This window comes from Podarcis tiliguerta, assembly GCF_965153285.1.
Source record: "Podarcis tiliguerta genome assembly, chromosome: 12".
Taxonomy (NCBI): Eukaryota; Metazoa; Chordata; class Lepidosauria; order Squamata; family Lacertidae; genus Podarcis; species Podarcis tiliguerta.
Window position 1 is genome coordinate 6,514,191 of NC_139545.1, and position 14,057 is coordinate 6,528,247.

At 44.2% G+C, this 14,057-nt stretch overlaps 1 protein-coding gene across 3 annotated transcripts in view; it reads left to right on the forward strand.

Annotated features, from left to right (window-relative positions):
- The window catches only part of TBX20 (T-box transcription factor 20), a 47,454-nt gene that overhangs the window by 17,257 nt on the left and 16,140 nt on the right, over window positions 1-14,057 (forward strand). For all 3 annotated transcript variants that reach the window (XM_083407093.1, XM_083407095.1, XM_083407094.1), the window contains exons 4-6: window positions 2,462-2,570; window positions 6,004-6,162; window positions 11,406-11,482. In XM_083407093.1, coding sequence (XP_083263219.1) covers window positions 2,462-2,570; window positions 6,004-6,162; window positions 11,406-11,482 — 345 coding nt within the window. The remainder of the gene's footprint in view (window positions 1-2,461; window positions 2,571-6,003; window positions 6,163-11,405; window positions 11,483-14,057) is intronic.

A 14,057-nucleotide genomic window follows, 5' to 3' on the forward strand; every position in this document is an offset into this window, starting at 1 on the left:
TTTTTATCCTGCTCAAAACCCTGTTATGTAGATTCGGCTGAAGGAGAAGTAGAGAGAGAGAGAGAGAGAGAGAGGGAGGGAGAGAGGGAGAGAGAGAGAGAGTGCTTAGTTTCCTTTTCTTAGTCCAGTCACTATACCATGTTGGTACTCATGAGCCATTCATTGTTCTTTCAAGCCTTGATCAGAACAGCTGCAGGGGAAGAGGCAAACAATCTTCAGTTTTTTGGGCGGGGGGGGGGAGGGGGGAGAGACAATGCAGTGGATTTGCTTAATAATAATCTAAAATGGAAGCATTAAGCATCAGCTAATGAAATAAAATTATGACTGAGATTGCAAAAGGAATGAAAGGCCCAGGAAATAACAAAGCTTTAAAAGAGAAACAGGCATTCATGATTCAGGCCAGCAAATGAATAACTTAATGAGCCTGTTTCAGACATCGCTTATCTCAATCCTATTAACCTGGGACTGTTCCATTGATTTCGGTGGAATTTACTTGCAAGGAAGTGGGCTTGGGGTTGCTGTTAGTTAGGCAGCTGGACCTGAGACAGATTGACTGGGAAGTAAGTCCTACTGGGTTCAGCAGGGCTTACTCCCAGATTAGCATTTGTGGGATTGCTGTGTTTGTCGCAGAGGTGGATTCGAGAATGTCATATGTGACAGGCCAGGCAAGCTGTGTGCACCATTTTGCCGCCTGAGGCAAAACAGGAAGCGCCACCTGCTGCTGCTTCTCTGCTCACCCTGCCGCTTCTGCAATTTTGGGCACCATTTCAGCCAATACCGGAGGCAGCGGGGCACCCACAGGGCTTCCGCCACCTTAGTTTACCTAATGGCAGAGCCGGCTCTGCATCCAGAAGAGTCCTAATGAAAAGCTGGGGAGATGTGGGTTGGGAAGTGTTACGCACTAAAGTTCTCACCCTGGGCCAGCAGGGGGATATTGTAGATAGTTTTCACTCAGGTCCACATATGCAAATTAGGGATTGAAAGTAACGTTCAGTGATTGGATAGTCTCAGAAAGTTGTTACAGTTACGTTGTACTGGAGCTCTATATAAGCAGGCTAGCTGAACCCTTCAGTTCAGTTCTGTGAATAAACAAGAGCTGTTTGAAGAATCGCTGTGTTGTCTGATATGTTCACCCACAACTTAACAGGAAGCCCTGTATATCATGTTGGCAGGCGCAAAAGCGGGGGAAGCGGCGATTTATTAGCTAACCAGCTCCAGCTGATCCAAAGCTGCTGCTACCCTACCCTCTAGCACCCCATTTCAAGGCTTATTACCCAGCTGGGGGTAACTTGGGGTTTCCACTGTGGTAAACCCCACCCCTCTTATCTGTTTGCAGAGGCTGGCAATGATGCCACACTAGGTCTCCGCTTCCCTGGCCATCGATATGGGAGGGACTAGAATGGGCTTTTTTATTGTACAGCACTTTCTTCCCCACCCAAGACTGAATGAAAGTCTACCCCTGGAATCAGGGCCGGATTTAGGTTTGATGAGGCCCTGAGCTACTGAAGGCAATGGGGCCCTTTATATGTCCAGCTGTCCTTTGTCAACAACAAATTGTCACTGTTTTTTGTGTTGAATATATGCTATTTGGTAATTTATGGACCTAATAGGTATCTAAAGCTGTTTGCACATAACAAAATATGTATTTTATCAAAGTAATTGTTGAACAATTGGAAATGTACATCCAGGTGTTTTTTTCCTTTAATTTTTTGTTTGGGCCCCCAAGAGAGTGGGGTCCTAAACTATAGCTTGTTTAGCTTATACATAAATCCGGCACTGACTGGAATATATTGTTAAGTAGGGTTGCCATATTTCAAAAAGTGAAAATCCGGACACAAAAGTTGTTGCAGTTTTTTTTGGCAAAGTTGTTGAGCTATTTTTGTGCGCAAAATCTCAAAAAGAAAGTTTTTTGAGCTATTTTTAATGGAAATCTCCCAAATCTACATCAACGTGGATTTTCCCGGACACTTCAGCGATTTTTGCCCAGACACTGCTTACGAAAGCTTAATACTGGCCATATCCAGAGAATTCCAGATATTTTGAACATCCATAGATGACTTTGTGTGCTTTCTTTCTGAGACTGGGGCAGCTGCTGTTTCTTTTAACATCTATAGGAAATAGAGCCAGTGAAGCCCTTTTCACTGGCATATCTTTCAGTCTGAGCCTTCTCTTCTATTATTCCTTCAGAACAATCTTTCATACATTGCATTGCTTTTTCTTCAAGAGGAAGATCTTTAAATATAATAATAATAATAATAATAATAATAAGAAGAAGAAGAAGAAGAAGAAGAAGAAGAAGTAGTAAATAGGGCGCCTGAACTTGAGCTGGGTTGTCAGTGTTCTTAACTGGCTAGGCCTAGCAGACTAGGCTGGGAAGTTGTAGGGCGACTCTCTTACAAAAGCAAACGTCCTGAACACAGATTGGGTTGATTGACAGGCCCTGTGTCTCTTGGCTTTCCAGACTGTACGTGCACCCGGATTCTCCGTTCACGGGGGAACAATTGCTGAAGCAGATGGTGTCCTTTGAAAAAGTGAAGCTAACAAACAACGAGCTGGATCAGCACGGTCACGTGAGTAGCTGGTCCTGTGGGAAGGGAAACAATGTCCGCTCTCTCAGGCAATGACACCTGCCGGCACACCTGGTGGGAACGGGCGTTATGAGCAGAGCCCCGGTGGCTGTTGGGAAGGTGCTGTTGTTTTTAGGTGGCTGTGAAGGGTTGCAAAATGTAATGGGGAGAGCGAGGGATGCCTTGGATTGGGGAGAAGGTTCTGTCATTTATACCTCATTTATCCTTCTCTTGCTTCTGTCCTCTTTGTTCAGCAGCCCAGCATCTTAACATCTTTGTAATCACCAGCCCATTACCCCATTTAACAATTTCTCTCCTAAAACAGGCTTCTGTGGTGGTATGCTTGTCCCTGCCCAATAATAATAATAATAATAATAATAAATAATAATAATTTATTTTATTTTAGCCCTCCCCAGCCCAAGACGGTCTCAGAGCGGCTAACAACAGTAAAATGATACAACATTCTAAAATCATTTCATTATAAAAACAGTTTCTTGTGCATCTTTCCCCCCATATAATCATTATAATATGGACGTATTATTGGGCATGTTCTCTTTATCAGTCTTGTGCAAGCCTTAGTGATGTAAATTTCAGTTTTGCACAAGATCTCCGTATTAAATTTCAGTTTTGCACAAGATCTCCATATTAAATATTAATGGAAATGCCTATCCCTCCCTCCTGGATCACAAGCTACCATTTTGCCCACTATGAAACATTTACTGGGATGGATGGCAAATGGTGGAACAGCAATGCACACCAGTCCCTAAAAAAAATGGAAATATGCAGAAGCTAACACAGTAAGCTTGTACACACAGGAAATCAGGTCTGCTTGTAATAGACATCCTCCACTTGGAAGTATCCTGAGATGGTTGGCTTGGAAGGCCCATTGGTGTGAAAAAATTCTCCTGATTGAAGTCCCATTGATTTCAGTGGGGAAGAAGCATAACTAATGGAGGCTGCAATGCTATGCATAATTTACTGTTGAATTCAGTGGCACCTACTTCTGAGTAGGCATGTCTGCACTCACACAACTCTCCCTGTTAGCTTTTAAGAAGAATTTATTTCTCCCACTGTCATAATGGAGAAATGATGGTGTGATTGTTTGTCCTTGCTGGATTGTCATTATTCAGTAACCTTAAAGAAGGCACCAAACTCCCTGGGTGGAAGTCCTGCAGCTGTATCTATGTGATGCTTGATATGAAAAGTGTGTTTCTAAGAAATAGAAATGAGAGCTTTAAAAAATTGCAATAGCAGTAGCTGAGCCAGCTTGTCAAGAATACAGTAATATGACAAAGATATATTGTCTTTCCTTGTCTCATAGAATCTAACCCAAGATCCCAGGGCAACTAACTCTTAGTAGTGTGGTACATTATCTGGGACCAGACTGCTGCTTTTTTAGTGATATGAGTCTTGGTGTCCTCCAAGGAAGACAATTATTCACAGAGTGTTTGTGATTATACTTTCTCTACAGAGAGCTATTGGCTTTGATCAGGATCAGCAAAGGCCACTGCGTTCCTAAGGACTATAAAAAAACCATATAGTGATAGAAACTGGGGAAAGTTCTTTTTCTGCACCAAATCCTTCTGCTTTTGCAATTATAGAATCATAGAGTTGGAAGAGACCACAAGGCCATAGAGTCCAACCCCCTGCCAAGCAGGAAACACCACCAGAGCACTCCTGACATATGGTTGTCAAGCCTCTGCTTAAAGACCTCCAAAGAAGGAGACTCCACCACACTCCTTGGCAGCAAATTCCACTGTCGAACAGCTCTTACTGTCAGGAAGTTCTTCCTAATGTTTAGGTGGAATCTTCTTCCTTGTAGTGTCCGCTTCTCTGGAGCAGCAGAAAACAACCTTTCTCCCTCCTCTATGGGACATCCTTTTATATATTTGAACATGGCTATCATATCACCCCTTAACCTCCTCTTCTCCAGGCTAAACATGCCCAGCTCCCTTAGCAGTTCCTCATAAGGCATCGTTTCCAGGCCTTTGACCATTTTGGTTGCCCTCCTCTGGACACATTCCAGTTTGTCAGTGTCCTTCTTGAACTGTGGCGCCCAGAACTGGACACAGTACTCCAGGTGAGGTCTGACCAGAGCAGAATACAGTGGCACTATTACTTGTTCATAAAGACAACATGAGCTGGTCTTACACAGTCAGCTGAGTGAGGCAGACGGCAGAAAAGGATCACATTTCTGAACGTGCATCCAAATTCTGTGCAAATAGTAATAAAACTAACAGCTAAATGATAGGATGGAAGATTCTGCTCCAGCTTTTGCTCTTAGGGAGTGGATGGTTCATCCTGGAACATTTTTTTGAATGCAGAGAAGCATTTGATACCCCTCACCTGCAGTCTGAAGTGGGGCAGTCCACATGGTCCCATCTTTCTTCTGATTCATCATTTTCCCCCTCTTAGAAATCTTTAAATTAGGAAAGAGATCTGTGAGGGAACAATTTATTGCACGTTGCTAATTACAAGGTCCCAGCGCCTGCCAACCTAGCAGTTCGAAAGCACCCCCGGGTGCAAGTAGATAAATAGGGACCGCTTGCTAGCGGGAAGGTAAACGGCGTTCCGTGTGCTGCGCTGGCTCGCCAGATGCAGCTTGTCACGCTGGCCACGTGACCCGGAAGTGTCTGCGGACAGCGCTGGCTCCTGGCTTATAGAGTGAGATGAGCGCACAACCCTAGAGTCTGGCAAGACTGGCCCGTACGGGCAGGGGTACCTTTACCTTTACTTTAATTCAAGGTCCTAGCCGTGAGCTGTGGAACAGTTGATATATGTGTTGCAGAAATCTTGGGCGGAAGTAAAAAAGTTGGTAGTTGTTGGGATTTGAAGGGATGCGAGGAGAGAATATATTTATTAGATATTATCCTTCCTCCCTCAAGTTTGTGAGTTCAGCAGAGTGCATCCCTTTGCAGCTTAAAAAGAGAAGCTTAGATGGACTAATTTTAGCCTCCAGGTATTTCCCACCTTTCTCCCCCTTGAAACTATAATCACGCAAACAGTCCTATAAAAGGTAAAAACAACATTTACTCACTCAGAATACTACTTGAAGAATAACAAATACCGCAGCTTTGTTCAGGCAGACTTAAAATGGTAAATCACTTACGAAGGCATACTTAAGCCTAGCTTAAAATGGAGCACGTAGCTCAGACTTAGGAGATGCTTTCACATTGCTGGCATGGTGATGAGCAGTAAGAGAGTAGGAGAACACGCCAAAGCAGGCAGGAGAATATATAGCTATGCCCTCCCCCTGTCAGGGCACAGTGGGGGTGTCTTTCACAGAGTCCTCTCTAGCAAGTTTACAGGAAAACTTTGTGAGCTTCAGCTCCTATCTAGCAAAAGATGAATTGTTGGTTTGACTGTACTTTAAATATCCCACAGTAGTGAATGTTGACTTGAATCTGAGTAGCTCTTCCCTTTATCTCTTCTCCAGATAATCTTAAATTCAATGCACAAGTACCAGCCTAGGGTGCACATCATCAAGAAGAAGGACCATACAGCTTCCTTGCTCAACCTGAAGTCTGAAGAATTCAGGACATTTATATTTCCAGAGACTGTGTTTACTGCTGTCACTGCCTACCAGAACCAACTGGTGAGTGTTTTATAACTCTTATTAGTCTTTTAATCAATGCTACTACTGGACTGAGAGATGAAAATGAAGGTTGAGTGCCTGAATTGCAAGGATGAAGAGGACCTCCCCCTCTTTCCCTGCTACTTTGTGTGCTTGTAAACTGGATCAGGCCCCTGCAGAAGGTTCCTGTTGAAAACCATCCCCTCCTTTGGAGACAAATATGGCGGGGTAGCAGATGATACTCAACCGATGCAGGAGGAACAGATGCAGGAACGAACACTGGAATTGGGGCCCTGCAGCTGCTTTCTCTTAAAAATGCAAGTGACCTGCTTAAAAAGTGTGAACAATGTGACATGATTTGGTCCTAAGGATGTCACGAAGTCTTATATCTTCTTTGGGCAGACCGGCTGCAGCATTACACTGCAATCGGAAGTCGTTGGGTGTTTGTGATGACATTCCAGACATGGTGAGGAAATACAGTGGTACCTCGGGTTAAGTACTTAATTCCTTCCGGAGGTCCGTTCTTAACCTGAAACTGTTCTTAACCTGAAGCACCACTTTAGCTAATGGGGCCTCCTGCTGCCACCGCGCCGCTGGAGCACAATTTCTGTTCTCATCCTGAAGCAAAGTTCTTAACCCGAGGTACTATTTCTGGGTTAGCAGAGTCTGTAACCTGAAGCGTATGTAACCTGAAGCGTATATAACCCGAGGTACCACTGCATTGTAACATTTGGGCATTTTTAATTTAGAAAAGGGACGCGGGTGGTGCTGTGGGTAAAACCTCAGTGCCTAGGACTTGCCGATCGTATGGTCGGCGGTTCGAATCCCCGCGGCGGGGTGAGCTCCCATCTTTCGGTCCCAGCTCCTGCCCACCTAGCAGTTCGAAAGCACCCCTAAGTGCAGGTAGATAAATAGGTACCGCTTTATAGTGGGAAGGTAAACGGCGTTTCCGTGTGCTGCGCCGGCTCGCCAGAGCAGCTTCGTCACGCTGGCCACGTGACCCGGAAGTGTCTCCGGACAGCGCTGGCCCCCGGCCTCTTAAGTGAGATGGGCGCACATCCCTAGAGTCGGACACGACTGGCCCGTACGGGCAGGGGTACCTTTACCTTTACCTTTAATTTAGAAAAAAGATGAGTTAAGGGAAATGATAGAGATGTATAAAGTAACGCAGCTGGGGCTGTGTGGGAATGAATAGAGAGGGTATTCTCCATCTCTCGTAATCCTAGAATCCAGGATCATCCAATGAAATGGAATGTGAGAAGATTCAAGACGGACAAAAGCCCAGGAGCCAACTCCGAAGGGTCAAGGGGTCTTTGGCCCTCCCAATAAAATATTTGAGGGGATGCCCCCCCCCAAGTTGATGGACATTGCCTATGCATTCGAATGGTGTGTATGCTTGATCTATTATGTGGGCCGGGCTTACCTGGGCCCCGCAATATTTTATTCAGGTTAGCGCCCCTGGGCAAAAGGAAGTCTGTCTTTATACTGTGAATGTGGAATTTGCTATTACAAGACGAAGCGATGGCTACCAACTTGGATGCCTTTAAAAGGGGTTAGACAAATTCACTGCAGATAAGCCTATCAGTGGCACTAGCTATGGCGGCCATATTCCAAGTCTGCATTTCTATGGTTCTATGACTCTACTTCTGGTATTGAAGCTGCTGTGTGGTGAGAGCACCATTCTGTTCATGTCCTGCTTGCGGACTTCCTATGGGAATCTATAATTTTCTAGGCTGGTCTGGGGAGCAGTTTCACAGAACAAAGAGGGCAGACGACTTCTCATGAGCCAGTTCCACAATGGAACCTTCAGAGACTTTGACGGAAGAATCTCCCTCTGCCCTTTGCTTTGTGACATCTCAAAATAGCTTTCTGACACTCATCCCTAAGCCATGTCAGAAAAACTCTTCTCTGGTCCCGGATGAGGGGCTCACATCCAAGCCATTTGGAGAGGTGTTGCTGGAGAATCACAAGACCGCAACTGCTTATGTCTGAAAGGAGAATTTCCCAACACCTTCCTAATACAGTCAAGTCTGAGCTTGCTGATGAAGCCATGAGACATGGTGTGTGATCTGGCTGAAGCTGAATGTGCGGCCTGCAGCCGCGACAGCATGCTAGAGCTCCAGATCTACACTGGGCAGGTAAATGGCACCAGCCAGGCCCAGTAGGGGAATGGGGAATTCTAAACCCTTTCTAGACAATTTCTAGAGTCTGATGTCCATCCAAAATGTGCATCTCATCAATCCACAGGGGCAGACTCTCTATGAATTCAAGACCAGAACACATTCCCCATACCCTCCAACAATCCTCAGATGAAAATAGGGACATTTCTCACTCCCTGCAATTGAACCTTCTCAACCTGCCGTTTTTGGGGGCCCCCTGCCCCCGCCCCCACAGAGCATTTCTGTCAGAAGAAGGGCAGGTGCCATCGCTACACCAATGGGACACAGCACACACACCCTCCACCACCCTGAGAAAAGCCCTAAATCCCGATTTAATTTTATTCTTTGGTAGATTTACAAAAGGAAAACACACACCACTAATTTTTTTTTTTTTTTTTAGAAAGGGGCAAGATTAGACGCAGATGCACAAAGCAGTTTTTTAAAAATCAAGACTCCTTGTGCTCCACGAACCCTTTCTTGCCACGCAGGGTGGCCCTGCACCTCAGAGCAGGTGCACCATGCGCAGCCCGCCCTGATTTCAGTAGTGCCCTTACTTTGTTCCCCCCAAAATGAATCTGTTTTGACCAAATGGATACGTAGTTTCAGTTATTTAGATGCTTAGAACTTGGCGCATTTCCAAAAGGCTCAGAATAGTAGATAGCTGCATTTTTGGCAGTTTACATCCCTTTTGGGACGCGGTTGGCACTGTGGGTTAAACCACACTTGCCGATTAGAAGGTCAGCAGTTCGAATCCCTGTGACGGGATGAGCTCTCGTTGCTCGGTCCCTGCTCCTGCCCACCTAGCAGTTCAAAAGCACTGCAAGAGGATAAGTAGGTACCACTCCAGCGGGAAGGTAAACGGCGTTTCCGTGCGCTGCTCTGGTTCACCAGAAGCGGCTTAGTCAGGCTGGCCACATGACCCGGAAGCTGTATGCCGGCTCCCTCGTCCAATAAAGCGAGATGAGCACCACAACCCGGGAGTCAGTCACGACTGGACCTAATGGTCAGGGGTCCCTTTACCTTTACATCCCTTTTAAAAAATAGCCACAATCTATCACATTATCCACACTGAACACAGTGCGTCTTGCTTGTGAGCGGCAACCTTCTGTATGCTTACATGACAGGGACCTCTGCTGAACACAACTACGCTAACTTCCAAATCTTCTAGGTTTTCAAACCCGATTTTGAAAGAAACTTACCACATGGAAGTAATTGGTGTATAAATGAATTACTTAAATTAAAAATAGAATTTATCTGCCTGGCAGCTATGTGTTTACCCTTCATATAGATCCTACTGTCTTATAAACTTTGAATTAAGCTTCAGGCCTATGGGAGGGGGGGAAAAGGTGTTTGCCTGGACAAAGCAGTTTTAGAAAGCTGTGGTCTGATTCTCCAGCACATCCCGTAAATACTGCCAAATTTCCCTCTGGAAATCCTAGAGACAGAGGCTGTCGTATTACGTATGACTAATGAAAATGGAACCTCTCTTATTTTTGCCATTTCTTTCACTGCTGGTTTTAAGGGGGATGATTACATTTCTGCGGGTTATTAGATAAGGGCTAAATACATTACACTTTCAACAAACTATCTCACATTTAAGATTTAAAGGTCATGCATTTGTTTAAACAGTCAAGCCGCTACGGGAGAGTTGAATTGTAGGTCAACTTTCATTTTTACAAGCTTTCTTGGAGATGTTCTCATGATTCATTTGGGAACTGGGAGTTTAAAAAATGACGGCAACGGCATCCAACAAATCTGCAAACCACCTTCCCATTCTGATGTTAAACTGGTGCTGCTCCTGTACTGAGCCTTTTCTGTGCAACCGCCATGCTTTGTGGATTCCCATTTTATGGAGCATCTGCACAATACTGTGAAAAGAGTCCTGTTTTGTTTGTCCCCCTGAACAGCTTCCATTTTTTTTTTTAATTCGGAGCTTAGAAATGTTTTTTTGAAAAACAACCTCAGTTTATATTTTTAGGATTAATCTTATTTTTGTGTTGGTAAATTGTGTTTTGACATTGTGATCTACCCTGGGACCTCAGGGTAAAAGGCAGGTAATAAGTAAATAAGCAGATATTAACCACACCATTTCCCCAGGCAAACATGGCTTATCTCACTTGTTTCTTGCCAATTCTGTCTTATCTAGATTGCTCCAGATACTTGTAGAATGCTCACCATAGTCTTCTCCATGGTCCATCTCTCCTCTGTAGGAATCAACTTTGTCACTTTGCTTCCCTTTTGAAATGACATTGCCAGAATAAGAATAATACCATCCCACAGTGAGAAAAATTATTTGCTTCTGTACTGGTGGTGCTCAAGATTGAAAATGTTAATTCCCCTCATGGAATTGAGATATGCCTACCCTTCATAGTATTTTTAAAAAACGAGACAACTTTATTGCATTCCTGTGTAACCAAGTCTCCGTTTATCACCCTGTCAACATTCTCCACACAAAAACATGCGGCCATTTTGGATAGTTATTTTGGCAGAGATACTGTGAACTGGTCCAGTCCTGAAGAGGAGGCCTGGTTTCAGTAGCTGTCCTGGGTCCCTATAACACCACACTCCTGATTTACAATGGTTTGAGCAAGAAAACCAGACTTTTACACTTTGGGGGCTTTCACAAATCCCTAAGGAGAAATTTTTGCTAGACTTATTGAAATGTTTAGCTTTCCTTGGAAATTCCTGGGATGTTTAACTTGAGCAGGAGTTTCCACTTTTGCTGCAAAATTGTCTTTGACAGCTGAGGGACAGTTTAGGTCTCAAGAAAGTTCTCGTGTCTTGTAGCAAGCCTCCGCACCTTTCACAAAGTTCCTCTCATGTCCTTCTGAGGAGAAATATGTATTACAAACAATGCTTCACATTTTGCTTCAAGGGAAATTAAGTGGCAACTACTATAGCTCCTGAGCCCTGAATGGTGGTCTTCAAATGCCATTACAGAAGAAGCAGGAAGTCACGTCTCTGCCAGCCTGCCTCTGAGATGAGATAAATTGGGTAGAGGCGCAGCAGGGGACTTGGTATGGATGGTTTGGATGGGGTCATGGGCTGTAAGACTATCTCCTCAAAAGCTGGCCGCAAATGCACTCTGCTCTTCTCTGTTTCCAGATAACCAAGCTGAAGATTGACAGCAACCCTTTTGCCAAAGGATTCAGGGACTCATCTAGACTCACTGATATTGAGAGGTAAGAAGGACTTTTTGTTTACTTTTTGTTCAAGATAAGATAATGCTGAGGAGAGAGGAAGAGCTGTCGTGAAAAGTGTTCTGTCCTCTGCCACGAAGCTGTAGCGTTTGCAAGTTCATGTTGCACTGTAAGAGGTCTCTGGTACTTTATATAAATACTCAAAAATAATAAGTTTGCTCCCCTGAAGATCCCCCCACCTTTTCCAATTGCTGCTCTAAAGGCAAAATGATCTAGTGAGCAGGCCACTCATATAACTCATATGTGTATCTCACATAAACACACATATGCATGACTTCGTATAAAATAAACACATAACTTAGTGGTTGCCTCTCTCGCATTTTTAAGTCTTTCTCATGTCTTTTCTTAACAACCTGTATGTCTTTTTGTCCAAGCCCACAACCAGAATATTCACCTTCTCATTCAAACTCTCTGCAAGGTCATGGAGATAGTCCCCATCAGACTATTTCAGAACATGAACATGCTTCTTTGTTTGTTTGCTTGTGTGAACGTTTGTGTGATCATAAAGATGTTGATGGAACCTAAGGGGCAAGGTATAGGTTTAGGACAAGGTATAGGTTTTTCTAGATTTAAAAAAAGCCTCATTAACTCCAACCAAAGGACAACTGGAACCCAGTGCAGATATGAAGGCACTGTTGTCATCACTAGGCACTCTCTTCTCTTTCTTGGACCATTGCAATGTCCTTTTGTCTCATGAGAATGAGAATTTGCTTGGCTATTTTTAATGGCCTACTTTGCTCCATTTGTACAGTGGAACCTCAGTTGTCAAACGCTTCGGAAGTCGAACGTTTCGGCTTTCGAACACCGGAAACCCAGAAGTGAATGCTTCCGTTTTTGAACGCGCCTTGGAAGTTGAATGGCTTCCCAGGCACGGTTCTCCATTTTTTCAATGGATTTTGCCAACTGGCAATTGTGCCTCGGTTGTTGAACATTTCGGAAGTCGAATGGTCTTCTGGAAAAGAATTACATTTGACAACCGAGGTTCCGCTGTAATGGGTGTATGAAGACAACATGTTATTTCTGTCCCACATTTTAACAGTATGGTCAGATCATCTTGGTCCCTTAGCAGGATGGCAGCTGGTTTAGCACAGATTATTTTAGCTGGTCATTTCTACGCCAAGGGCAGGATCCTAATCCCAACCCCATTCACTGAATACCCCCGGCATCAAAATCATTTGAAAGGATCAAACTAAATTACACATTTCTGCAAGAAGGCGGCAGTCCTTACTAAGAAGTAAGCCCCATGAATACGTAGACACCTGTGTGCAACAAAAATGGTTTGGGTTGGGCTATTTATATACCACGTGATTTCTGAGGTTCAAGTTACACCCCAGTCCAGCTGGCGCCTTGGGCAGGTGCCCTTACTTACATGCCCGGCTTGCTATGTGATTACCACTCCGTCAATAATGTGGTGACCTCCAGATATTCTTGGATTCCTTGTCTCATCAGCCACAGGAAGCATGACCAACGGTCAGGGTTGATGGAAGTTGGTGTCCAAACACATCTGGAGAGGACCACACCAGCTACCTCAGGCCTAGTGGATTGGAAGCAGGTCGGCTTAGTGCAAATTTATACGTACCAAAAACCTTTCATTACACAACTTCACTCATTTCATTGAATGACGGACCTTGAAAACAACTTGCAAAGTTAATAGAGTCTCAACTGCCATTTCTTGAGACAAACAATATTATCAGTCCCATTTACATGCCTTGGCACGGACGGTTTGCCAGTTCACATTCACACCTTCTTGAAAGGTGGATATTTGATTAGCTCTTGTAATCAGATAATCCATTTTTTGAATGGACTTCCTAAGGCAGACACACTTTTTTGTATGAACAATTTGGGCTATAGCATGGTCACCTATGCTGGGCAAAGCATCTGTGAGGACTTTTATTCCTTGCACACTGCCTGTCTTTGGGTTGACCTAAATAGTGTGAATGTGGGACAAAGCTTTGGATTTAATTTCCAGATATTTAAGTCTGCTTTTTTTCCTAACTAGCCTTTAGGGAGGGAAGCAAATCAGATCAATTGATCTTTAGAGACCTAAAGAAATCAAATTAGGCTGGAGTCAGTTACCGCACTAAACCATCTAGTAATTGGATTGCTCCATGTAACTGATTGAACACTGCTTCTATCTGCCGCAATAGAGGCTGGGCTTCCTTACAGTGGATCTGAGAGAAAAAACACATCTTTTTATGACATGATGACAGACATTGCACTTTTCTAGCCTAATTGAATATGTTTTTTATAAATACACGACTCTAACAATTTCAAACTTCCCATTTCAAATTTACGGTCTCTGTCAGGACTTAATTTGAGCCAGGGCTCAACTGCGGAATCTGTGAGCTCAGCCTGTTTTCGATGGCAGGGCTTTGTCTAAGAAAGCATCTGAGCATAGACAGAGTGCTTTCCCTCCTCTGCTGAGATCCTTGTTGGGGGAACACCTGGGCTTAAAGGCAAACTTCATACAGAATGGTTTCCAGGCAGGTTGAGCCTTCGCCCAATACCAGACTGCCTACTCAGTGCTAGGTAGCATTTTTGCGGGCCCAGTTCTCTG